The sequence below is a fragment of the Chanodichthys erythropterus genome, chromosome 19, assembly GCF_024489055.1.
Source record: "Chanodichthys erythropterus isolate Z2021 chromosome 19, ASM2448905v1, whole genome shotgun sequence".
Classification (NCBI taxonomy): Eukaryota; Metazoa; Chordata; class Actinopteri; order Cypriniformes; family Xenocyprididae; genus Chanodichthys; species Chanodichthys erythropterus.
Window position 1 is genome coordinate 28,778,396 of NC_090239.1, and position 27,613 is coordinate 28,806,008.

General features: G+C 36.8%; 1 protein-coding gene across 4 annotated transcripts; it reads right to left on the reverse strand.

The window, feature by feature from the left end:
- Positions 1–1,067: 1,067 nt before the first annotated feature.
- Positions 1,068–27,570, reverse strand: ipmkb (inositol polyphosphate multikinase b). Of its 4 annotated transcripts, none has more exons than XM_067370087.1 (7): positions 27,046–27,570; positions 24,519–24,604; positions 21,489–21,585; positions 21,228–21,400; positions 12,538–12,619; positions 5,111–5,670; positions 1,068–4,497 (listed from the first exon to the last, which is right to left on the reverse strand). In XM_067370087.1, exons 1-6 carry the CDS (start codon positions 27,200–27,202, stop codon positions 5,138–5,140), a joined length of 1,128 nt encoding a protein of 375 aa, XP_067226188.1. In that variant the 5' UTR covers positions 27,203–27,570; the 3' UTR covers positions 1,068–4,497; positions 5,111–5,137. The 4 variants fall into 4 exon arrangements, with proteins under 4 accessions (XP_067226188.1, XP_067226189.1, XP_067226187.1 ...); XM_067370088.1 differs by adding an exon at positions 26,784–26,835 and having other exon boundaries at positions 1,068–5,670; positions 27,046–27,175; XM_067370086.1 differs by having other exon boundaries at positions 1,068–5,670; positions 27,046–27,567.
- Positions 27,571–27,613: the final 43 nt, after the last annotated feature.

The following is a 27,613-nucleotide window of genomic DNA, read 5'->3' on the forward strand; positions in this document are numbered from 1 at the left end:
ATATACAATTTGTGAGTACAGTAAGCTAGATCAGTGCAAATACACAGTGGGCATGCAAAGACGTAATATGACATGATGTGTCAAAAGACATCTCAATCCCTGTGTGATAACGTATTCAACTTCTCATCAGGCACTCATGAATATTTAAAATCACACTCGGTCCATCTGGCCAGGTGCAGATGAGGAGAGACAAGCTATTCAGCACTGGTCTGTCATACATGTTACATTAAAATACCCCAATGATGAATCTGTGTGTGTGTGTGTCTGTGCATTCATCAGATCGTCTTACACCCAGCCTGCTGCAAGTGATCAATTTGACGCTTGCAGTACACGGTAGATATGGCATGAGGTCCAAGGCCAGTTTTCTACTTTTAGCCACCTTTGCATTGAAATGAGCTCATTACTGATCACAACTTCCACCTTTAAAACAATGACCAAGGCATTAAAATGGCCTAATTTAAGAGTGATTCTTTTTGAATAATAAATTAAATTTGCCTTGCCTTAGAAAACAACATTAATAAATTACATTATTGCATGCTATGCTGTAGTGTTTTTCTTCTTCTAGAGAGTGACAGTTATATTAAGAGGTTGAAAATAAGTAAAATGAACCAAGGGTTCATTTACATGACAATGACGTACTATTAGGAAAAAAGTTTTTCCTTCGAGTTTTTCAAGTACTGACGACAATGTTGTCAAAACAAACTCCATTCTGTATTATGCATGCCAGACTAGTAGTTGGTGATGTCACTTTGTAAAGAAATAGACTGAATAAATATGCATGTGCATGAGCTCACCGTTTTCACAAATTCTCATTTTTGTACTTTATACAGAGACAATAATGAAAATCATTTACAAAAACTTGCACTTTGAAACACGTTTTCAAAAGTTTGCATTTTCAGTCCCCCAAAACGACATTGTTGTGTAAATGAATGGCCAAACCACAAAGTTTTAGTTGAAAACCACAGTGTTGTGTAAATAGCCCCTAAAAACCATGCATGATTTCTGAATATCCCAAGTTTGAGTGTGTAAAACATCCCATAAAATGAGCACAAGCAACAAAACCTGGTATTAAATGCAGATTTTATTAATGAAAATTTGCCAAATATACACACAATATCATCCAAGTAAATATTAAGTTCATATTTCAATATTCAAAAGTGGTAATTTGTTAAGAGAACAATTAGATCAGGGTTGGATAGACATTATATCTCCAAAAACTACACACTATACAGGTCAGTATGTTCATTGATCCATTTTGATTAGTTCTCTTTTCCATGAAGATTGCCCATTACAACAACTTTATTCTATTTTCATGAAAAATCACTATAAAAACAGTTCATTTCAGGACAGAGCTATGATTCTACCCAGGAAACCATGGCTGACATTTAGAATACATTATTCATTTGGAAACCATCTGAATGTAATGACATTTGAGTGGTAGTTTTTATTTGCTGAATTCTGTCTTTCTGTATTAATCCCTAAGTTTAGCTCGATACAAATCTTAAGACAGGTTTTCAAAAATGGACGTATACTGAGACATCACTGAACCAGGCCCGTATATTTCAGCATATTGAACAATAAGCGTAAGGACACCACAGAGACTGCATGAGAAAATGAATGCCATGGAAATATTCCTGCTGTTCCACCGAACAAAAGATCTAGCCAGTGTACAAACGTTTATGTGAGTGTTCAGACTTCATTTGTCCGTTTGTTGAGATTCAACAGTTTTATGCCCTTAAATAAGATTGATCGATCCATACCACAGGGAAATATCCAGTCTCACCAAATGCTCACTAAAGTGCTTTAAGCACCACCATACAGTAGTTACCAATCAGGTGCTATATAATATTATTAAAGAAATAATAATAAAACAATCAGAAAAGAAATCAAATGACAGATTAACCAAAGCATGAAATGTACATATAGTATTTTCACTTTCAGTGCATAAGATTAAATGATTAATGGACATTAATTATTGAGTTATGCATGTACGGCTATATAACAAATGTCTCTTTGTCCAGATAACCATAAAGGTATATTGTAAACATGACATCAGTTCATTTATTTGTGAGCAAAAGCATACTATAATGGAGAGCAATCTAGTACTCCAAAGCTTGTTTAGACCACTTGCAGTTCTTGAATTTTTGTGAGGTCTACTTAAAACCTTTAAAAGGTGCAGTAAGCGATTTCTAAGAAGCGCTGTTGAAAGTGGATCGGACTGAGCAGCACAACACACTTGTAGCCAATCAGCAGTCAGGGGCATATACACTCAATGGGGGGGAGGTGCCTGTGCTGCATAGGCTGCGTTCAAGTTCGTTTATGTCCCTCCCTCAGTCTCGTTGACTCGGATGTACGTCGTTGCTTACCTGCAATGACGTACATCCATCATTGCATGAGTGTCCACTACTGGCGCAACCTTTGCAAAGGGCTTGATCACTAGGAATCCTTCTATGGAGTTGATTTATTATTATAATTTTTTTCCCCTTAAATTGTTTAATTCAGCATTCTATATGCATATAGGTGTGTTTGGGTTGTTTTAAATATTAAAAAAAAATAAATAAATAAAAATAATAATAATAATAATATATATTATACATCTCAGAGTTGTTTGTGGTGGGGTAAATTAAACGTGATATGCGGTGATGTCACAGTCATGTTTCATTGTGGTATATGGAGCTGCCTGAAGTCAACATATGAAGTAGACTTGATTTTGACTGAGTGAGGGTCTGTTCATATAAACTTCCCTCGTCCACTTCACGAAGTGGAACGCACTTCAGAATGGCGGCAGGGATTCCCCTGAAGGGAAGTGCTTAGGGAAGTTCGCGAATGTGTGTCTAAAAGTGGAGTGGAACGCAGCCATAGTGTGTTCGTGAATTTGGGGGCAGAGCTATCATGTTAGGGGTGTGATCGTTTTGGGTAGGAGCGTGTTTGTTTTGGCGACTTCAAATATCAACAGCGTTTCTCAGAAATCGCTTACTGCACCTTTAAAGACTTTCTTATAATACACTAGGAGCTGCAAAAAGACTTTTTATAGGCACAAAAGGCAATTTTTAACTTTGCCCAAAGACTTCGGAGCTATGCTATTCATGCACTTTTTGTCTTTATGGGTACAAACGGAAAACAAATGTTTCCCATGTTGTGCCATTTTAAAGGTGCATGTGAACAAGAATGTTTCGTACACTTGCTGTGCTACGTTATAGGAGCGGTGGTCTTTCGACATCCATCACAACCGAGCTAATAAAACATATTACACAAATAACACACATAACAAAATAGATCCATGTTAAATTAAAAAAAAGAACCATTTCCAGACGTCTTGAGCTAAACATATTGAGATGTAAATTAAAGATTGTTATACATGCAAGCATAAGACCATTTTTATTAAAACATGCAATAGACAGGGTTCCCACACCACTGACCAATGAATTTCCATGATTTTTCTATGACTTTTCAGTCGATGCGGAATACTCAAATCAAGTCATTTCTAGCCAATCAAATTTTCTATGCATTAAAAAAACCCTCATGTTCTTTTTTTCAGGCCCGTGAATCAATTTAAATCCTGATATTTGCAAGTTTTTTTTTTTTTATGACTGTGGGAACCCTGTATAGTCCTTGGTTAATTAATAAAAATAAAAAAAACACAAGTTAGTATGTACTGCTAATAAACATGTAAACCGCAAATGCAAGAAACATTTAAATGGCTACTGACAAATCTACGGAAGCTTGTTTTCACCATAAAAAAAAAAACTTCTCACAATTCTGAATTTTTTCTATAATTACACTGACTTTTTTTCCCCTCACAATTGCGTGTCTCTAACAATTCTGACTTTTTTTTTTTTTTTTCCAGAGTTGTGGGTTTTCTCAGATCTGCGTGATGTAAACTTGCAATTGTGAGTTATAAAGCCAGAATTGTGGGATATAAACTCACAATTGTGAGAAAAAAGTCAGTGTAATTATAGAATTGTGAGATATAAAAAATTCTTGCAATTCTGACTTTTTCTCGCAACTGCGAGTTTATATACTGCAATTCTGACATTATAACTCACAATTGCAATCATCACGCAGATCTGAGAATACCCGCAACTGAGAAAAAAAGTCAGAATTGTAAGATGTAAACTCGCAATTGCAGGAAAAAAAGTCATGCGATTACCTTTATTTTTTATTTGTTGGTGGAAACAAGCTTCCATACAAGTCAGATCATAAATGTAAAAAGACAAAAAAAAAAAAAAAAAAAATATCAAATACAAAAGAAAAGTCAAATGAATTGAGGGTTTTCTCTTTTTTTTTTCCTATCATATTGAGTCACATTAAATGGCTTTTTTTATGACCAACTTCAAGTCATTCTATGTAAGTTCCTATCATGTCCTATGTAGTCACCAAATAAATCTGTACAAACACCCTAATGAAATACCCGGACACCCCTCAAGTAAATTGGTTAGTAATCAGAGAAAGACTGTATTATTAAATCACAATTCAAGTTCACTTCATCGGTGGAAACTTTGGCATTCGATGTAGACAAACCACAAGGGCATACAATGGAGAAAAAAAAAAAATCTTCATTACTGTCATTGTTGTTTTAGTCATATTGCATCAGTAATCACAGAACATGCATACACTTATAAAAGGTTTAATTCTTTTCAAATCACATAAAAAAAATAAAATAAAAAAATGAGATAAAATTCACAATTCAACAGGTCTGAAACAGGCAGGGACATATTGGCAGCATATGCGAAATAAATGTTAAATATTTCCCTACATCCTCACTCATCAAATTTCTATTTTCATTTACATTGATTAAAAAAAAATAAAAGGATAAAAAGAAAAAAGAAATCCTGTAATGGCTCTGGAATCAGGAACTAATGTATTAACTGAGACATAATATGATGAGAGTGTTTGAATTTCATTTGCCAGGATAAATATACAAGCATTATAGATTCATTTACCTGAGTAAGAGTAAGATACGCTTGTACAAACTGTACAAAGCTTTTAAAAGACTAAAGCACATACATTAGACGAAGGATTACAAACATGTTACTCCACTGATGGTGTAGGTAGTGCAGATTAGAGAGAGGCGAGTAGACGGACGTGAAAGTGGCTACAAAATTCATACCTTCAGGCAGCAACAACCACCACTCCATCACTCTTCCAGAATCTGATGTAGGACCTTCAGTAAGTTCTTCAGTCCGTAGATGTAACCCTGGTCGGGAACGTCACTAGGGAAGACATGTGCAAAGTCGATCATCTTTACCTCCACGTCACTGACTGCTTCCTGTCCTGCTTCGCTCTTCATTTCCTTCCTGTCCTCTTCCAGTCTTGCCAGGCTGCGGTTGCCGTTGGGCTGCTGTGAGGAGCTCCACACGCCGTTGTCCTGTTTGGATTGGTAGTGGCTCCGGACGCAGCCTTTCTTGTGCAGGGAGTACATGGTGGAGAGGCTCTGATTGATGTTGTTGTTCTGTTCACAGGCCTCGGGTGCGATCTGGCTCTCTCGTATGGTCTGAGAACCGAGGCTGGGCTCACAGACGCCCTCATACACAAAGAGCAGAGAGCTTGCATAAAAGTTGAACCGACTCTGGCCCTCAAACCACTGAAGGATCTTCTGGACTTTGACGATGCTGGCAGTGATGGCGTCATTGCGGAGAATATCACCGTTGTAGAAGAACTTGGATAAACCTGCAGCATGGAGAGGATCTGGTTTGTAACTGAATTACTCAAATCTTCCAGTCAGTTAGGAAACAGAACCACAGATGTCGTCAAATGCTGAAACTATTTCAATCTTACCTGCTGGTATTTCAAGACAAATCTGAACTGGCATCTCAATGAATGTTACAATCGTGGTGAAGACCTCAATAAAACAGCTTGCAAACACCAGCAACATTTACATGGACACCTTTTGTTTCAATCAGAATTAAATCATTCCGACTGATGAATCTGAACATGGTGTTTACATGAATGCTAAATTAAGTGATTGGGTTGATGTGTGCATTTGTGTCACAAGCTCCAAATATATCCGAGCTGCAAAAAACGTCATCTTTTTGATGTGCGCATACTGCGCAAATATACAGAGTTCTTTGTTGTGTACCATAATGCTTATATTTATCAAGCAGCAAAAACGCCACTTCCCACACCCAAAACAAGGCATCTGCAGATAACAGTCCGAAACAAGGACTGGTGGGACAATGTTGTCCTGCTCCACTGCACAGACGATGAGTGGAAAGAGAAATTTAGTCATTTATTACATTCTATTCAACGACAGCAGCAAGTTCTGTACGTCATATATTATGACGCTATTGCATGTAGACAGAACTTTCAAGTGTTTACATGTACTACTGAAAGACTGCAAAAGGTTTAAACCACCTCTTACAATCCGACTGAAATTTAAATTGGATGTCGCCAATTTGTTCTGACTGACATGGTTATATGTGGCTTTTTTCCCCAATTGTGTTACTAGTTTGATTACAATCGGATTATTAGGGTCCATGTAAATGAAGCTAATGTCACACAACATTACATTTACCTCAGAAAATCCATTTAATATTCATTAGTTAGCTAGAAAGAAAAACTATAGATAGGATCATTTTGCTAAACAGATGCACTATATTACATAGTTGTTATATTTTTACTTAACCTGTTGTCTATTTATTTATTAATGTATGTTTCAATTATTCAGTCACACTTTATATTAGGTGTCTTTAACTACAATGTACTTTCATCTAAAGAAAAAAAATAAACTGTTAGGTAGAATGTACTTATTGTGTTCATGTTGTGTTGCAAAACACTTTTGCTTCCAGGGACAGGTATTATGGTATGGTTAGGTTTAATGGTGGGTTAAGGGGTAAAGGAAAGGTCAACAGTGTAATAAGTAACTGCAGCTATAATTACATGCAGGTATTTTTAATATAAGTACTTAAGTAAAAAGTACACTGTAAAAACATTTATGTACACAATAAATGCATTATATATCAAGTGATTTATTTAAATATTAGTACATAGTGGTTAAAGACACTTAAATGGTTAGTTCACACAAAAATGAAATTTCTGTCATTAAGTACTTATCCTAACGTCATCCCAAACCCGCAAGACCTTCGTTTGTCTTCGGAACACAAATTAAGATATTTTTGATGAAATTCGAGGGTATCTGATTCACACGTAGGCAGCAACGACATTGCACCTTTTGAGGTCCAGAAAGGTATTAAAGACATTGTTAAAACCGGTGATGTGACTGCAGTTGTTCAACCTTAATATTATAAAGCGACGATAATACTTTTTGTGCGCAAAAACAAAACAAAGGCCTTCATCAGGGCTAAAAGCAAAAGGAATGTCGTTGCTGCCTATGTGTAATCTCTAGCGATATTACAAGTATTTATTCAATTTATGGGTGAAATATATGAATAAAAAAAATCATAAAACCTTATGATTAATTATGATACATATATCAACCCAAGAGGGAATTATGCACATATATTGTGAATTAATTAACAAATTATAATCCATTACATATATGATCAGTTCTAGTTTAATAGTTGTTTAGAGAAACTATCCAAGTTTGTCCGGCAAACTGTTAGTTTTCTCGCAGACTATTATAAAAGGAATGTTATTCTCTGGCCACGAGAATAAACTCCTATTATAGCATCAAAGCGTAAAGCAATGGTGCCGGACCGAACGTAAAAGGGACTTTTCTGAATGAGCGGCAGAACAATCGAGCAGGAATATAATGTATTTAATATATGAAATTGATAATAGAAAGGTTATACGGCTAAATATACACAGGGAATATACGTATATACAGAAGTGAAAGAAAGGGAAAGAGAGAAGACAAATAGCAAAACTTACTAACAGTCCTTGAGAGCCAGCACAGAAATCAGTTTCATTAAGTCGTATTAGATGTATCGCATCTAAGATTGAGAAACGCTACTTGCATTAATTTGCGTGCTGAGTTTCGGTTCAGTGCTGCTGCAGTTCGTTTGCTTCCTCCGTTTCCGGGGGAAGATTTGAACTGAGGACTTGAAAGTTCGTTTCGCCGGAGATGGTGGTCCCGAAAGAAGATGAGCGTGTGATGGAAGCGTGGTCGCCTGAGACGTCCGTGCACGAGAGGGCGATGGACAATTCAGGGACAATCGAGAGACAAAGGAAAATTTGCGTGTTGTTGTCTTTTAAGGAAAAACAAGCCAACACGCCTCCTTGGGTGAAACAGCCAATAGTTGTGTGGGAAATCCTGGCAGGCAAAACTTTTCTTTGTCTTGTGGCTTGATTTACATAATTTATGAGGTATCAGATCGGATTGTACTTTCTTCACAGTACCATTAAAAACAGAACAATGCATTTTACAGTAATGTGACATACATTGTTGAATAAGGCATAAAGAGAGCTTTACAACGAAACCAAACTTGCCAGGTGGCCAAAAGCATTTAAGGAAGATACATTTTATACTCTAATACTATCGTTTAACATGAAAATGAACCCAACTACAGTCATTTAAACTAAGTTTAAACACTAGGGATACATACATGCACTTGACATACACGACGCGTACATTTTGGCACAGTCATATTTTGAGAATAACTGTACATACAATCTCTAAGCATGTTTGTGTGTGTGTCTCTGTGTGTGCGTATTGGGTTTAGGCTGTTCTGGAATGTAGCCACACGAGGGACTCCTTTGAAGTCTACAGAGCTGGGAAATGGGGTTCTCCGTTTAACCTCACACCACAAAAGTGCCAAAGTGCCCGTCTTTCTTAGACCGGCTGGAGCAGATACGTGATTTACATGCACAGTTCAGCAGGCTAAAAGCATTCTGGTTGACTAAGACAGATATCGTACAGGTGTTACATATGTGTGGATCAGGTACCCTCGGATTTAATCAAAAATATCTTAATTTGTGTTCTGAAGACAAACAAAGGTCTTGCGGGTTTGGGACAACATGAGGGTGAGTACTTTATGACAGAAATTTCATTTTTGGGTAACCCTTTAATATCAAGTGGGACAATTAATCCGTCATGAAAACAAGTTTTTTCAGCCACCATTTAAATGTTTAAAAGAAATAATGCCATTTCATGTATTCTGACTTATTTACACACTTAAAGAGTTGGATTCTCATGCTAAACATGGTCAAAGTATCAAAACACGAGTTGGGCGTATGACGGAGTATTCCTGTAGCAAAAACACTCTTCCAAATCCTCACGAACTTCGGGGTCTTTTTTTCAAGTATGTGCCTGTGTGACATCAGAATGGTTGGAATTCCTCATAAGGGCACTTCTCCCGGAAGAGCGCATGTGCACACGTCAACCAGAGCGAGAGAGCAAGAGCACGCCCATCAATGCACTTCGTTCGGCTTTACGGAAGTCATCAGCAGTACTCCACAGAACTTGCTCAAGAAAGATTTGTCACTTTGTTTTTAGACCACGAAATCAACAATGTCACTAAAGAAGTGTGTTTTTGGTTGTGAGGGAAAGATAACCTTGCTTCCCAAAGAACCCAGTGGAGATTTGTGCTCAATCATTACATTGATGCGCACTTGATATTTGTTATTAAAATAACCATAGAAACTAATAATTTTAATCACTTTTTTATTGGTTAAAATGAATGGAGAATATCCAGTGTTTTCTGTGGCTGCTCGAGCCCTCAGGATCGGCGTTTATGGTTTCATAAACAAGTTCTACGCTGGATTTACAGATCATTTGAAATTGAAAGAAATTGAAATTCACAGCGATAATGATCCCTGTCGTGAGTCGGAACCACAGGTGGTGAGTAAAACTGCATCAAATGTCTGTTTTGTTGGCAATCGGCGCCTAAGTGCATATAATGTAAACAATACGGACATAGTGAATTCATAAACTCATTATTCATCTTTCACTATACACTATATTCATTATAGTGATTCAAAAGTTATCCATGGATAATGCGATGATGTATTGTGTTTAAATTTAGCTGACCATTGATAGCTTGCAGGCAATCTCTAGACAAAAGCTGCGCATGCTCGTGACAGCTCGTCACTATCTCCGCTCAAACGACATGCCTCCAGGTGCTTGGCTGTTGTCGGAAAGACTCGGACCAGCGTATGTATCTTTTATAAATACGATAAAACTAAAGACTGTGACGATATGAAGGATGATATACTACTCTTTAGGTACTTAAGTTTAACAAGAGATTGGCAGAAACTGTGTGTGATACCCCCACTTTAAGTATTGGTGCCATTACACAACTCAGTTTGAGTGTTGATTATTGAATAAATTTGACTGACTCATTATTGAATAAACTTTATTTTCAGTTTCAGCTAAATTAAAACTTTAGTTTCATTGTTTCAGTAAAGTGTTCATTTCGATGCATCACTACTACTGTCCTTTACCAATCATACTGGTACATATAAAAAACAATATTACATTTCCTTGTGCTTTACTTTTCCATTTACTTTGAAAGCATGCCTTATTAATTTTTAACAAGATTTCCTACTGTATATTGTTATTTCCTACTTTATATTATAAATGTATGCATTTTCACTTTTATCCAAAGCGACTTGCATTGCATTCAAGTTACACATTTTTATTATGTTTAAAGGTGCCGAAGAACGTTCTTTCACAAGATGTAATGTAAGTCTAAGGTGTCCCCTGAATGTGTCTGAAGTTTCAGCTCAAAATACCCCATAGATTTTTTTTATAGATTAATTTTTTTAACTGCCTATTTTGGGGCATCATTAACTATGCACTGATTTAGTGCACGGCCCCTTTAAATCCTTACGCTCCCTGTCCCCCGAGCTCTCGACTATAATACAGTGCATAAACAAAGTTCACACAGCTAATACAACCCTCAAATGGATTTTTACAAACTGTTCGTCATGCATACAGCATGCATGCATCGGATCATGTGAGTATAGTGTTTATTTGGATGTTTACATTTGATTGTGAATGAGTTTGATAGTGCTCTGTGGCTAATGGCTAATGCTACACTGTTGGAGAGATTTATAAAGAATGAAGTTGTGTTTATGCATTATACAGACTGCAAGTGTTTAATAACGAAAATAATGATGGCTCTTGTCTCCGCGAATACAGTAATAATTGATGGTAACTTTAACCACATTTAACAGTACATTAGCAACATACTAACGAAACATTTAGAAAGAATTTACAAATATCACTAAAAATATCATGTTATCATGGATCATGTCAGTTATTGCTCCATCTGCCATTTTTCCTATTGTCCTTGCTTGCTTACCTAGTCTGATGATTCAGCTGTGCACAGATCCAGACGTTAAAGGCCCCGGTATACTTCAAACGAAATCGAAGAATGAACTGATGTGACGTCATTTTGAACAAATTCAGACCAAAACGAAGTTCGTTTTGTGTTCTTTTGGAAGTTCGAAATGGCTTGCCAAAGTGAACTTTCAGGAAAAGTTCGCTCCAGCTGCAAAACACCTCGTACTACCATTGGTCAGTGACAGTAACATAATAGGAGGTGCGCTGAGACTCTGCCTTCACTCGCGTGGAACTCGTCTCTGGTTCATTTTGTGTGTTTGAGTTCGTTGAGGCAAGATCTCCGCGGGTGAAAACACTCTGGATAGCCGTTTTATAATACAAAATGAAGTTGTGCTTGTAAAAAAAAAAAAAAAAAATGAGGCACTAACACTGTTTTTCATGTTTGACACTGTAAAGCTGCTTGATTTTAAGCAATCTATTGAATAAAGTGCTATATGAAAACGTGACGTGACTGGAGTGCTAATTTGCAGAGCTCATGCTAACATACCCATGCTGTTATGCTTTCTATAATAAATGCTTGCTGTTTTCTCATTTTTGTTGTGTTTATTTTATTACTGAGAAGAAAGTACACAGAACATATTTACATATTCATGTAACCTTCGCTCTCAGCAGTGTGGGCGGCGTCAGATGTTCGATTACAGTATATCGCTGGCCATGCATTTCAAACTTCGTTTTACCCCTAAACGAAGAACGAGGGCCTTAATTCTGGCTTGTGTAATGCCTTGAACATGGGCTGGCATATGCGAATATTGGGGGCGTACATATTAATGATCCTGACTGTTGCGTAACAGTCGGTGTTATGTTGAGATTCACCTGTTCTTCGGAGGTCTTTTATACAAATGAGATTTACACAAGGAGGAGGAAACAATGGAGTTTGAAACTCACTGTGTGTCATTTCCATGTATTGAACTCTTGTTATTCAACTATGCCAAGGTAAATTCAATTTTTCATTCTACGGCACCTTTAAGCATTCCCTGGGAATTATACTCTACTGTTTGAGCCACAGAAATACTTTTTTTAAATTAATTTTTTTTTGCATTAGACATTTTTTAATCAATTTTTAATTGATTAATTTTTAATCAATTTGGCAAAAATTGCTAATTTGTTGTTCCAACAAATACAACAAGCAGCAAATTATGGTTCACAAAGTAAACGTCTGGTTATGTGCCATTTAAAAAAAATAGCACTCTGCTTGTCAAGGCATTTCAAGGGGTCTTTAAGAGTAAATGAAACTTGTTCTTCTTAAACACAACAGAAACATATGTCGTTTTAGGTTATAGTGGTGAACTTACCTTCCTTGATTGTGTCCTTCACGAGACCTCTTCCATAATGCTGGTCATAGGCGTCAAAGCTGTCTGAACCAACTTTATACACCTAAATAGACAAAAACACAGAAAGAAACATTTTAACTGGAGGTATATATGAATAGTCTCTTCATAGGTCTTGCTCTCCCTCTAGAGGAAACGTGAGGTCATTACAGTCACCCCACTGATTGAATAAGCTCCAGTGAGGAATTGAAATTCAAGTTGAACTTCTGGAAAGAGTGATGAAGGAGCCAGTGTAATATCCTACTCTGTAATTTGGGGTTATTCTGAGAGGGGCATTAAGTTGCTTTCTATATCATCCAAATCAACAGTGCAATTATGAGTAATGGTTCTGTTTGCTTGGTGGTTATGTAGATCGGCTCTATTCATCCATCTGTTTTTCCGTACGGGCTGGCAGAGAGCTGAACCCCTGGGACGGATTGAGACTGAGAATTTACATACCGTCTGCTCCCCATCAATATTTCACCAAGAAACTGGACCTCACTGCCCTTTTTATGCACAATTTTAGACAACTCCCATCCTGAAGACTTCAAAATTCTTTTTTTTTTTTTTTTAAACATAGTAAAGGTCAACCAATAATTTTCCTTAAACTATTGGACTGTGCTACTTTTTTATTTATTTATTTTTTTAACTTAAGCTGCCCTTTAAGCCAGGAGAAATGAAAGAGGTAAAACAAACAAGATAAATTATATTTCAGGATGCAGAAATTTAAAGCAATTTAAATTTGACTCATAGGGGTTGGCTGTGTCATGTCAAGATCAATCAATTGGGAATACAAAGGATTCACATTGCAAATAAATAATAAGAACAAATATAGTGAACTCATTGTCATGTTCAAGAAACCAGTTTGAGATGAGCTTTGTGACATGGCACGTTATCCTGCTGGAAGTAGCTATCAGAAGATGGGTACACTATAGTAGTCATAAAGGGATAGACATGGTCAGCAACAATACTCAAGTAGGCTGTAGCGTGTAAACAATGCTCAATTGATACCAAGTGGCCCAAAGTGTGCCAAGAAAATATCCCTCACATCATTACACCACTAACAAGCCTGAACCGTTGATACAAGGCAGGATGGTTCCATCATGTTGTTTACGCCAAACTGACCCTGCCATCTGAATGTCACAGCAGAAATCGAGACTCATCAGACCAACCTTCAATTGTCCAATTTTGGTGCGCCTGTGCGAATTGTAGCCTCAGTTTCCTGTTCAACGTTTGACGTGTTAAGGCTGATTTATACTTCTGCATTGGACCTACGCCGGAGCCTCTGCACTTGTAGGCCATGCGTCTGTTTTCATTTATACTTTTGCGTCGTTGTCCGCGTCGACGTGCATGCAGACTAGTAGGCGGTGTCCGCGGTCATGTTGAGTATCAAGGCAAAAGCCAAAGAACAAGTAGCTTGTCATGTACATTCTCAGAGAAGCTTACAACTAGAAACGGCAGAGAAGTGGCAAATACGTAACGACTTTTGTTGCAGTTTGACTGCATGTGTCCCCTGAAACAGATCGTTTGTTCATTCCTATGGAAGTTGAAAACGGTCGCTCTTCTCCTATTGCGCCGCGCCAGTTTTTTGACCTGAGGGAGGGGTCCTAGCAGACCAATCACAGAGCTTGCGGTCCGAGTAGAATTGCAGCGTTGCTACATTTTTGAAGAGGTGCAAGACAGGCTACGCCGTAGGCTATGCGTGGTACAAACAGTCTACGCCGTAGCTACGGCGTACACTCGATGCAGAAGTATAAATCAGCCTTTATGCATTCAGAGATGCTCGTCTGCAGACCTGGTTGTAACGAGTGGTTATTTTAGTTAATGATGCCTTTCTATCGGCTTGATCCAGTCTGGTCATTCTCCACTGACATCAACAAGGTTTTTTCAACCACAGAACTGTCACTCACTGGATATTTTCTGTTTTTGAACCATCCTCTGTAAACTGTAAAGATGGTTGTGCATGGAAATCCCAGTAGGTCAGCAGTTTCTAAAATACTCAGACCAGTCCGTCTGGCAGCAACAACCATGCCACATTCAAAGTCACTTAAACCACCTTTCTTCCCCATTCTGATTCTCACTTTGAACTTTAGCAGGTCTACATGCCTAATTGCATTGAGTTGCTGACATGTGATTGGCCGATTAGTTTCAGTTAATTGTGGCATGTTGCATCCTCTTTGTTTCTCCATCTATGTGAAGCTGATGAAGCTTCTTAAAAGGTGGCTGTGTGATGAGCATTTTCTTTAAAAGGTGGGTTTGTGGCCAACAATTTGGCAGATTTTTCAGACATTTGACCCCCAGGCCAATGTAATGGTATTCGTATATATACAAAGCTTAAGATCTGTAGTTGACACGCTGTACCCAATAGTTACCATTTTTGTAAAAATGCTTTAATATTTCATGCCTAACCACTGACATGGTTACTTAAATCTGGATACATTTGCTTTGATATAAAACCCATTCTACCCACCATGTAGAAAATCTACTCTGACATTTATTGTATTATAATAACAAATAATGGATTGATTGTATACTAGAGACATTTATTATAAAGTCACTTATAAAGATGTATTGTAAAGATTTATTTAAATATTTATTTAGTGGCAATGCACTGACGCATCTTACCTAGCTTTAGCATGTGATCAGGAAAGTTTTACATTGCATGTTTAAAGCTATGTAAAAAAAAAAAAAAAAAATTAAGAAAGGCAGCACATATTAAGCCTGTTCTCTGACTACATTTTCTCTAAGATAATTAAAAATGACATGGCTCTGCATAAGTAAAAGGGGTGTTGAGTAAACCTCATCCATCATAAGCTGATAAAGAGTTTAGAGGTCTCCACCCATGTTTCTCAAGAGAGAAGCGAAAGACCCAGAGGATGCTGGGAGAGGCTACAGTGTGATAAGCTCATCCTGTCTGATGGCACAGATAACCAAACATATCCCCCCCCCCCCATCTCTCTCTCTCTATTACTACAGAAATATTACATTTCTTTCAATGTTGAAAACTGTTTTTGGGGTTTAATAATTGTGTGTAAACGGTTAAATTTTATCAGGATTCTTTGATGAACAGAAAGTTCTAAAGAACAGCCTTTATTTGAAATGGAAATTCCAAATTTTTGAATGGTAGTTATGGGGTTCCACAAAAATATTAAGCAGCACAACCGTTTTCAACATTGATAATAATAAGAAATGTTTCTTGAGCAGCAAATCATCATATTAGAATGATTTCTGAAGGATCATGTGACACTGAAGACTGGAGTAATGATGCTGAAAAGTCAGCTTTGCATCAAAGGAATACATTACATTTTGAAATAGGGTTAGATTGTAATATTTAACAATATTAATTTTTACTGTTTTTTTTGTAGATCAAATAAATGCAGCCTTTGTAAGCATAAGAGACTTAACAAACCTTAATGACTCCAAACTTTTTAATCGGTAGTGAATAATCCGGAAGCTCAAGCGTTTGAGGTTTGTTCTCGAGTGTGTAGCAGCTTTGGTTGAGCTTCACTGATCAATGTTTACCTGAGAGTTAAAGTCTGTTTGTCATAAGAAGCGATCGATTCTCTTCAAAAAAATGTGGACTAAACCACTCGATTCATATGGATTAGTTTTACGATCTATTTATGACGTTTTTGAAGCATCAAAGTGGTAAAGGCAGTCAATGGGAGGAAATCTGACAGCATTCCGTCATCAAATGTCTTAATTTGTCTTCTGAAGAAGAATGAGTCTTACGGGTGTGGAATGACATGAGGGTGAGTAATTAATTACATCATTTTCATTTTGGTGTGAACTAACCCTTTAAATATTGATCATTTTATAAATTTATGTATTTTAAAATTGGTAAAAATTTCCTTCTTTATATTCACTTAATGACAAATTCTGTGGAAAACAGCCCGTGGACCGTTTTTAACCAGCCTTTTCTGTTTAATTTTGAACAAGGGTTTCCTGTAACAGTGTAACATTGATGTGGTAAATACAGACATAATTTTCCAGACCAGTGAGGCACCATTCTCTCTCTGTTATGGTTAATATGACTTGTTAGTACACTCACCTTCCTTTGAAAATTATTTGGTTAAACATTCTCCTTCTAAACGGCTGTCGGCCCTTTTTCCTCTTTTATGGTGAACAGATTTTCATTTCTTTCCTGACAATATGACTCACTCACTGCATGAATTTCTCTCATCCGTTCAGATTTAGAACGTGCCGCAGAGGATCAAATTTTAAAAAAAGATGCAGTCCATAGATGAATATATTAAAACTACTTGTACAAAGAACAGGATTTGGAGTTTACTTCTTTTTGTTTGTAATGGGCCCTATTGGCCCCTAGAATGGCTCCCCTCCTTTTTATCCCATTAGTCCACTCACTGTGGTCATTCTACACAATAACACAAAAAATGGGAAGAGTTGTCACAATCTGCGTCAACCAAGTTTTGAGAAATTACAGCTCTGGAATTTGTCTTATTTCCAAGATTTATTCATATACATGTACTGCCAAGAAAACATGTGACTAAACAATCAAGCTTTATGAACAGGATGTGTTACGCAAGACAGCTGGTGCAGAGACCTCGTTCTGATCCACAAAGAGTATTTACAGAACATGGATACAAAACAGTCCAGTGCAGAAGATACAGATACAAGCACATGTGCATGGCTCTAAATGCTAATGAATAAGAGCTGACAAATAATATTATTTCATATATACACATCTTTAAGAACTGTAAAAACCTAATTTTTATAGGGATAAATTGTGCTTGGAGTCAATTGTTTTATTTGTGATATTGCAATGAAACATGCTAAATTGTGCCAACATAATTTCTGGCCAGGCTGTCATACAAAGAAATTATGAACACAGGCGTTTCTTAAATATGCCAAGGTGTTTGACGTGTGGATTCCATTTTTGAGGTCGATTAACAGTTTACACAACATTATGCATATTTTCAGTAGTTGAGGTGATCAAAGTTCACCAGTTTACAGAGGATTTATGATTGCTTCAACCACTATTGCAGTAAATTCTAGGTCCACTTTTTGTGTGTCTTTGCATGCTCCGTTTTTCCCCATTTCCCATGATTATACAGACCAAATGTCCCTCCTGAGCTATCTGAACACTTCACTCCAGCAGTGTTGATGGCAGTGCTGCTATTGCCTGCTGTGTCCAGAGCTCAGTAAATGTGTGACTCCAGTGCACACAACGTTGTGGCTTTACCACTGAGCTTTCATCCCCTTCGGCCCACTCTAAAGCTGCTGACCATTAATTAAAACCTCTAAAAACACGAGGCTTAGGCACTGGCCTTACCAAAGCTCATCATCAGCTGAAATGGCTGTATATATACACACATTGCCTGACCAAAAGAAGTCTTTGTTATGTTTATACAGTTCTTTTAACCCTAATTGATGGAGTGTGTAACAACCATGTAGGACGATGGATCTCTGATCTCTGTAGGAGGATCATGGCCATATTCCAGGATGACAATGTCAAGATAATCAGGCTCAAAATGAGAAAGAATGGTTGGGAGGGATCATTAAGAATAATAATCACACATGAATTGGCACCTCAGAGTCCAGGCCTTTAATTCATTGAAAGTCTTTGGAATATGCTGGAGTAGACTTTACAGAGTGCTTGACTCTTGCATTGTTAATATAAGATCTTGACTTATTGATGTAAATAATATCACATTTACTTACATCAAGAGGTGCATAATTTTTTGGTCAAGCTCTTGTACTGACAATGCAAGAGTCGAGCACTCTGTAAGGTCTATTCTCGTCGTGTCTGAGATAATTAATGCGCAGTGCAGCATCAGATGCCAAAAGCTCAGTCAGTTTTTGCTTTCACTTGAATTGACTGGTTTGAGACTCCTTCACTGGCATTACTTCAATGCAAAGTTTGCAAATTGCACGTGTTATATCCACGGGCTCGCCTTTTGGGTGAAATATTTATACGTGACGTGATATTTTTCTTCATCACCAACTCCATCTTTGCTCTCAAAATCATGGGCGTAGGTTTGGTCTCAGCTTTGGTGGGGACACACCCCCCATCCCCCACGACTGTTGGCAATACAGAATATCACAATACAGAAGTGAATCTACTTCATCTCATTATATTGTATCCTGAGTCAGGATTCCTGACCCTGATATACCATCCATACTGTCCCTAAAGAGCTAGTGTAACTGTATAATCTCAAAAATGCACTCTCAAAAAATAAAAATAAAAACCTGAGACTGTAATGCTGCACAACCAAACGTTTTATTAACAAAAATAATTATGTACACTAGTATTTAATACTAACAAAAACTCTGCCACAAGGAAACAAATCTAAATAAATAAATATAATAACCTTTTTATAATAACCTTTTCAGATCCACCGATTCTAAGTTGACATTCAGTTACTTGCTAACGTAGCATTCTATCATCCTGGGTAACGCATACTATTACCAGTTAATAATATTTTCCACAGTAGAATCTGCATTTGAAAGCCTGGTCAGTCACTACTGCTAGTTTATTTGTGTGGCTAGCTAGTTATTTTGCCTACTTACACTCTGACTCTGCTTTATGAAAAAGCTTCGTATGTCCCCTTTCTTCTTCTTGGGTGGCATCTACAAAGTACAAAAAGGGGCAAAACACCGGAATATTAAAATGTTTTTACTCTGGCCTTTGTATGTGGCAGAGAGACAGCCCTGGTAACGCGTCGTCAACATACACACACACCACCCGCTCGCTGCTAGTGCAAGCACAAAAGTAGTCCCGGCCCGCGCGTGTAGCCTGTCAGATACCCCGCCGCCAAATTACGGCGTTTCTTATACTTTCGTCGTCCTGGCCATTAGAATCGATCCAAAAAGCAGTTCAAAGGAGCTTGCTAAATATTGGTGGGGACAAATTTGTCATCTCAAAATATTGATAGGGACTAGTACCTAGCGTCCCCCCCTAAACCTAAACCAAAATGACAGAAAAAAAAGATCTAATTTCCCACAAAAATAAAACAAAGTAATAATAATATTAATTAATAATAATAATTTGTTACATTTATATAGGACTCAAAGCACTTTACATGGAAACGGGGGAATCTCCTCAACCACCACCAATTTTGTAGCATCCATCTGGATTTGACGGCAGCCATATTGCGCCAGAACGCCCACCACACACCAGCTTATTGGTGGAGAGGAGACAGAGTGATGAAGCCAACTAGTATATGGGGATCTTTAGGTGGCCATGATAATGGACAGAGGGCAATGGGCAAATTTGACCAGGATGCCAGGGTTACACCCCTACTCTTTTTTCGAAGAACATCCTGGGATTTTTAATGACCACAGAGAGTCAGGACCTCGGTTTAACGTCTCATCCGAAGGACTGTGCTTTTTGTCAGGACCCACACAGACCACAGGGTGAGCACCCCCTGCTGGCCTCACTAACACCCCTTCCAGCAGCAACCTAGTTTTCCCAGGAGGTCTCCCATCCAAGTACTGCTACAGGGTGATATGGCTGCTGGCATAGTAAGTAAATAATTAAATAAACAAGTAAATAAGTCAATTAATGATAAGTAAACTATTGCTCCCACCAACCCCCCAATACATTTTATATTATATAATACATACATACACATATATATATATATATGTTACTTTCTTGTGTTATCCTCATTTCTCATGCAAAAAGACAAGGGCTATCTCTTTAAGGACAGCAGTGTTTGGGTTTTACACAGGAAGTAAAGTTGATTCAAAAGAGCTGGTAGAGAGTGGAACAACCACCTCTGAACTTGTTAGGTGAGTCAGAATGCAAAGCCATTCTGACACTTCAACCCCAGCGGTTCTGCTTAATATTACACAGCAAACACAACCCCCCACACAATTCACAAGTTCCATGACGTGAATGTGACAGCAGATAACACCTTAAATTCAAAAATAGACCTACTTTGGACCTTGCAACATTCTCACACCAAAAAAAGCCCCTTATATCTGCATGACTAGGTATAAATACAATTAGAGTTGCCACAACTAATCGATAATAATCATACAATAATAATTCTAATTCTAAACTGGCTTTTAATGTCTGATATGTAATACAAGAAATTGTATTTTTTTAATGAGAGTAATAACAGTATATCGAGTATAATTGTAAGATCGTATAGATGAGTGAATGATCTCTTTCTCAATTGTTTACGTTCACTTAATACATACCCAACTGTGTTTATGAGAAAACTTGCCGAGACGGGTATTTTGACAATTTTGTTTATATGTGTCTGTTCAAGTGCAAGGAGATGCAAAAGAGAAATCAATTTGGTGTTTGCGTGCTGTCTGAAACACACCTCTGTGTGCACAGATAACAGCATGCAAGTACCAAATTGAGTTCTCTTTTGCCTCTTCTTGCACTGAAATGGTTTAAAATCGCTTGAATGTGTAAATTGGCAAGACAAAGCATGTGCAACTGATAAACTTTCACTCCATGATGGTTAATCGTTGCAATTAATCTGTGAATCACGTGTGTACAAACTGTGGGGTCTGGTACGTACGAATCAGATCAACTACGATCCGTTTAACCCATAATAAACACCTATTGTAGGAGAGCTCCAAAACAAAATTAGGAGCCTTTAATATAACATAATAGGGGCAGTTTAATTCACTTATTCATTAGAAGATAATCCGAGATGATCAATAAAACCAACATTTTAAAGAAGAAAACATACCCTCATCCCCAGAACCAAGAAGCCAATCTCCTCCATCAATGGGTATTTCCTGATTTGCTGTTCCCGTTTCTCCTGTGAAGCGAAGGGATCATAGCTCCTCTGGCCGATCTTCACATCCATGATGCACGGCTTCTGAAACCTGCGCGTCACATCCTCCAACTTGAGGTACAGGTCTGTGGAAGAGAGCGAGCAGATATGCTTTCTAAACTCATGCTGTATATCGACCAATTTCCTGATCGCTCCATGCACCCATCTGTGTACCTGTGGGAGCGTCTGGCGAGGACCACGTGCCATAGTACTTGGGAAGGTGCGCTTGGAGGTCTACAAGACAGGGGTCGCAGTGGTCATCGGCATACACCTAGAGTAAAAAAAAAAATAAAAAAAAAACAGAATCACACTGTGAAATTTCAATAGTATTAGAATGGATACATGACTTGCACCTACCTCTACCTTGATACAACAAACATAAGAAATAGCAAATAAAAGAAATAAAATAAATCATCACACCATTTCTGCCATATATACGTACACATTTTCAGATTGTATGGTTGCTTTTTTTAAAAGCCACATGATTGGCAATACAAATAAAGTTTAAATCCCTAGAACAACAGGGGAGTAGGAGGCCCTTCACTGTTGTCCACAACGCATTAGTGTTTGCACTACAAATACAATGATGTAACGTGTTTTTGGCTATGCTCCCTATTTCAGTGATTAGATAATGAATCATTTTGAACCCCATTTACACGTTTGTTTAGTACTGATCACTTGTCACCAGATCTCTCTATTGGGCAGACATTTTGGCCACCTGATCAAAAACATTTTTTATACCAGACCTGTACAGCATACACACAAAAAGTGGTTATTTCATGAAGTTCTAACTTTTAACTTTAATGTGCTATTTATATTTGATTTGACCCTTGATGCAACTTAGTGATAAATCATAAATCATATTTTCGAAAGCAATCAGTTAATTCAGAAGTTACTAAATGAAGCACCTTTTTATATATATCCTGACTACAGACAGCATTAAACCATCAACATTAAATGTTTATTCATTCTCATGAATTCCTCTTTTGAGATCAATTATTTATTAGACTTGTAGATATAATATAATATAATAAACTGAAGCATATAGATCTCAATTTAAAAGCTAAAAAAAATAAAAATTAAAAGTGAATGTGAATACTTTTCTAGTTATCTAAACATCCCTGAAACCCACCCACACAAAAATGTACACAATATTTAAAGTGAGGTATGTAACAGGTATTTTGAGTTTGCACACCTGTGGTGGGTATGTAATTGTAAATGTCAGTTTTGTTATAGTTCTGTGCCAATCATCTGTTATTTCCACCACTTAATCATTATATTAATATATATTATATTATATTATATATATATATATATATCTCAATTGGTACAGTTAAACTTTAATGATAATCATTTTACTTTTAGAATAGACTTATAGATCGATTCTTGGGATTTAAGAATTAATATCGGTTCATAAAAATGAGAATTGACTCAAATTGAGAAATCATTATTTTCAACCCAGCCCTACACCAGTTCATTCTTTGATCTTGCTTAAGGCACATCAAGGTATTTAGAGTTAGAGCAATAACTAAAATTTCATGGTTATAGTTATCGTCCTTGGCGCAAACAGGCCTTTACAAAAGTAATTTCTGTGGGTGAATTTTCCTCTACGTAATCTGTGCCTTTCTGGTATCCATGCACATTTGATGAAATACAGCATATTAGGATACAGGATATATAACTTTATATTTGACAGGACCCTGGGTTATTACCGAAGCAGTATCAGCCGATACGATCAATAATACTGATCACCAAAATAAATAATAGTATTTTTAACAACAATGTATTTTAAAGTAAAAAGAAATTAAGTGATGAGAAAGTATCATGAATTCACAACTCTTTGTTTATTGGCAAGCAACATGTGCAACATATTCCATTCACTCTCTTAGAGGTGATTAAGAACAGCTTAACAAATATAGCATTTCTGTGAGAAAAACAAAAAAAACAAAAAAACAGAACAGTCTGTATGTGTAAAACAACACTGCATAGTCTTCACTGTATAAATTAAATCTAGATGAATACTACTAAATCTACTAAAGACCAATGAGTGACTTTCTTTGTCTTTTATTGTTTGAACTTTAAAGGGTTAGTTCACCCAAAGATGAAAATAATGTCATTTATTACTCATCCTCATATCGTTCCACACCCGTAAGACCTTTGTTCGTCTTTGGAACACAAATTAAGATATTTTTGATGAAACCCGATGGCTCAGTGAGGCCTCTATTGAGAGCAAAGCCATTCAAACTCTCAAGGTCCATAAAGGTACTAAAAACATATTTGAAACACTTCATGTGATTTCAGTGGTTCTATCTTAATATTATAAAGCAACAAGAATACTTTTTTGACGACATGAGGGTGAGTAATAAATTACATTTTTTTTCATTTTTGGGTGAGCTAACCCTTTAATGACACAGATGGCAGCAGGAATATTAGGCTGATATCACTTTAAGGACAAATGCAATATACCGTTACATATGCAGGTTATTTCCCAACTGTTTATGTTCACTTAAGATAACATATGGTGTTTAAGTGAATACTCACCAAACCACACATTTTTACATATTTCATATTTCTTTTAACAGTGAACCCGAGGCTCAAAGTTCATTGTGCTTGTCCGTGTTCCACTCGCACATGCACAGAAAGCCCCTTGGGGAACATGAACGGTATCTCTTTTAAGGGTTAATGCAGTGTTAATAATTTTTTTTTATAAATCGAGCACGTTCTGCAGTTTAGCAACAGTAGACTGTATTTTACGACAATCACTGATCTAGCCAATTTGGAAGGAAAGAAATGCACTAAAATATCACAGCCCTAGTTTCTTGCTGTCATTGCTGTAGGGTTGCTGTCGATGCAATGTCTCAGCTCTCTGTAAAGACGTTGCAAATTTATTGTCCTTTTCAGACGCCTGGGTGAACTGCCAGACCGGTGAACACAGCGAAGCAATTTTAGCTGCACATAGAAAAATTGCCTTCTGTGTTTTGCGTCATCTGATTGGCCTTAATAGAGACCACCGATCAAACTATATAAAGCTATAACGATTGGTGCCCGATCAATCGGAGCACATTTATTATCCAGGTGCAATTTACTTGTTTTTTTATAATGTAAAGGACTAGTCAAAACGATTGTGGCAATTAACAGCGTGTCACAGATGCTTTTGCCAGATCTTAACCAATCTTGAACCCAGAACATTCCTGTAACACTCACCATGCCGTAGAACTGCATCTCTCTGGGTCCTCTTGGAGGAGGCTGCAGCTGTTTCAGGACCGTACCATCAGGATGTTGCAAGATACCTATGATTGAAAAACAGCTCAATCATTACAGTTATTATGATCGCACTGCACAGGCCATACCAATAAGCACATGCTAACATTCAAAAAGAAATACACATTTGTTCATTCAGAGCTGTTTAAGTGAGAGACTGTGCATACTGGGTCCTTTTGAAGCTTATATGATGGGATGATGATAGCAGCGAGTGTAAATGACATCACAGCCTGGCCTCTATGCTGCTGAGAACTAGGTTGACAGGGCTTAGAGATTACGGTCATAGACGGTGAAGCTCTGGATTTAGGTCAGGCTCCCCCTCTTTAAAAATAGCCATTTTAAAAGCTATTCACATCAATGGTAAACAAAAGCAAACATGACAAGAATAAATTATTGATGTCAAACATGTGATCAACCAGGGGGAATTTATTACCAAGGCCTTTATTTAAATTAATACTATACGTCTCTATTATGCAAAGTGATTTGCGACATTCAGTACATCTAATGTATATATTTACACACTATTGATTTTACCCTAAAGAAAGTAATAAATTGCTATATTTTGCATAATAAATAAAATTAAGCTTGTTTCATGACTATTATGAATATCTTTTTTGCATTGGAACAATATGTTGATGACAATTATGCACATTTCCCCCCTTATTCTCACCACTGTAATGCATCTGAATTGTTTAAATTTTTAGTTTTTCAATTTTATAACCTTGAATGATTATTCTCATTCATAAAAATGTAAAACTGTACATTTATGATGGAAAATTGTTCATAAGGACTGAGTTAAGTAAATAAATAATGAAGTAAAAATAAAAATACAGTAATAAAAAAAAATTCCTGTCCAAGCACAATGATTGTTTTATCAAAATAAGCAGAAATTACCACAATATATTATATAAATAACATATTTTTACATTTTTTTGCATTAGTGAAATACTTAATTTTCATTAAAATAGTGTCTGCACACAATTTAATTAAAATAATACATAAAGTATGAATCAATAGATCACAATGATTTATTTAATTAAAATAGATAAATTACTAACACACACACATCTAATTATAATATAATAAATACTATACTATATATAAAATATATAAATATATATATATATACACACACACACACTATTTTAATCAATCATGGTGATCTATTGATTTATTTTATTAAAATTATACATAAATAATTGCTATATTATTTTAATAAAATAAATAATTGTGTGCAGACAGTATTTAATGAAAATAAAGTAATGCATTTTTTTTAACAAACGTTACAATTTAGTATAGATTCTTATGCAAAAAAAAAATTTTGAAATAAAATTTTGAAGAAGTGCTTGACACGCTTCGCGAGGTGCAAAAATAAAGAACTATAGTGGACACAAATGCAAATCTTTGCTGTGTATCACTGCATTGGCCAAATTCTGTTTCAAACTGTGCTACAAATGACTCACTATATGGGTCATACATGTAGAGGTTTTTTGCATGTCATCAACATATTAGCGTGTCATGAGACAAATCCAACTGAGTCAGCAGTGTCTATACAGATACAAACAAAGCCTTTTTTTAATAAATCTGTAGTTACATCAGGAAAAGCATATTTGAAAATATTACTAATATGAGACCAGGGTTAGTTGTCACATAGGCTGTATGTCAGTAACTATAAGATTTGGTGTCAAATGTATATATATAAAAAATAAAAAATACACAAATGATTGCTTTCCTTTTAGCAGTGCTTTTATATGATGGTTTCAAACTCCCAAAGTGGAAAAATGCCTTAATTACAATTAATTTATAAGTTAAATTCATCAGTACTAAAAGCTCAATATCACTTTGTTTTTGTAATATATGAATAACTGTTGGGTAAATTAAAGTACAAATTAAACCATAATTTCAGAGAAAGGTCAACAATATGTCAAAAGTAATGTATTATTTTCCATAAATTCACATCATATTCAAATTGGCATAATTGTTTTTTTTTTTTAATGGGAATTTTATACATTTTGTTAATACATTTTAAACGATACATTAAATATGTAAATGTTTAATGCATAACGTAACATTTATTTTTAATTTTGTCTTTATTACATTTTTGCATTTTCATTTATGATTTTGTGCCTCAATTATTTTACAGTTTAATTTTAACTGCAAATCACACGAAAGACTGTTTAATGACAAGTTCCCATTGTGACAACTTACCCCATATAGTGTGACAGCATGTTGTCACAAAAGGTCAACTGTATCTTGTTTCCTGGGTAATAAAGGTAATAATTTGTTCAACAGCTTTATACAAATAATACTTTAAGGTATGTGCAAATACAGAAACTGACCCTGAGAAATATGGACTTAGGTAAAAATTGTGACAACCAGCTCCGGTCTCCAGTGTACAATATCAGGTCAATTTCAAATAACAGAAACAAGGTTCAAATAAAAAAAGGAATTACATCAAATGTGTACTGACCCACTTTATCAACGCCATACTTGTGTCCGGCCACCTGATGAGAGAGCGGCACGCAGCCGTTCAGGTGAGCGCTCTGCGCGCCCTCCGGTAAACACGAGCCGCGGGTCATTAACGGACGCGCGAGCTCCAGCCTCCCCACCGCCACAGAAGAGTCCATTATGATGCCGAGACCGAAGACTTCACTGCAATGGCTCTTTATTTCTCTAAACTGTCTACACACAAAATCTCATATTGATCGCACACCCTCGACGCGTCATCCTGATGTGTGTGAGCGATCGCGTGCCATCAGTCACGGCGCCCACGCTCGCAACCATATAACGAGCTTTTCACCTGGGCCACATCCCACTTCCTGACTTCAGAGATGTTTACACTCCTCCCGCGGTAATTGGTATGAGATGGTAGATACGGAACGAGCAGGGTACAAAGATCGACACGATATTCTGGCGGAGTTAGTCATATCGCACGGGAACTCACAGTTCTGCGAAAGCTTCGCTGTTTGTTTCCGCCCCGCACAAGCTGACGCGCGTCCCCGAGAGACACGCTGCGGGTGATGTCACGACGCACAGCG